The 832-nt window shown below is 37.1% G+C and overlaps 1 protein-coding gene across 1 annotated transcript in view; it reads right to left on the minus strand.

Annotated features, from left to right (window-relative positions):
- Positions 1-732: 732 nt before the first annotated feature.
- Positions 733-832, minus strand: part of LOC119587146 (WD and tetratricopeptide repeats protein 1-like) — a gene marked incomplete in the record, with an annotated part of 14,604 nt that continues 14,504 nt past the window's right edge. Inside the window, 1 exon segment of the mRNA XM_037935902.1 lies at positions 733-832. Coding sequence (XP_037791830.1) covers positions 745-832 — 88 coding nt within the window.

The raw sequence follows: 832 nt of genomic DNA on the forward strand, positions 1-832 counted from the left end.
GCATATCAAACAGCCTCAAATGAAAGCTGTTTATAAGCCTGGCAGGGGAAGAGGTTGAATGAGCTCACAAGATTTGAAAACGTAGTTTAACTTTCTTGCATTTTTAGTTTAAACTACTTGTAACTTAATAAATAACAAAATAACCATTTATACTTACACTGCAGAATACACAGATACTAATTTGACACTATAAGTTCCAGTAAAGACTGCTTTTACTGGTTTTGAGAATGAATTAAACTATTATCTACATTCTGTTTAACTGAAGGCTGAACTGCCAAACATACAACTTTATATAATCCAGAAATCATATGAAAAAAAAATTAGCATAACAACTGAAAGTTCTTGAACAATCCACTTACAATCAAAAGAGAAGTTTTCAAATCTCTGACTGCATAAAACAAGTTGTAGAGAATCTGATTTCTAGTCTATCAATAAGATGAAAGATCTTAGTTGTAGTTGAAGTACATGTGATACTCATATCCTCCACCACACAAGTCACTTGATTAGTTCTAAGCTAAAGAGACTCCTGCAACAAAGGCCTAGAATCTGAAATACCTATTTGAGAAAGACTTCTTTGGTACTACACCTGTATAACAAAGTAAAATGACTGACAAAGCAGGGACCACAATCCTAAGAATTTCCATTCAGGGTTTTTTCAGAATTCAGACCAACGACAAGGAGCATCCATCACAGTCTCATTTCAAGAAGGTTGCCAGGCAAGTGTGAACACTTAACTGGCTGGGCTCAGCTAGTACGACATTGGACATCTGCCAAGTTGCGATCATTCTGGCCCCCAGGAGAAGGGTCCCGCGAGGGATTATCGCCACCTGGC

This window comes from Penaeus monodon, chromosome 22 (genome assembly GCF_015228065.2).
Source record: "Penaeus monodon isolate SGIC_2016 chromosome 22, NSTDA_Pmon_1, whole genome shotgun sequence".
Lineage (NCBI taxonomy): Eukaryota > Metazoa > Arthropoda > Malacostraca > Decapoda > Penaeidae > Penaeus > Penaeus monodon.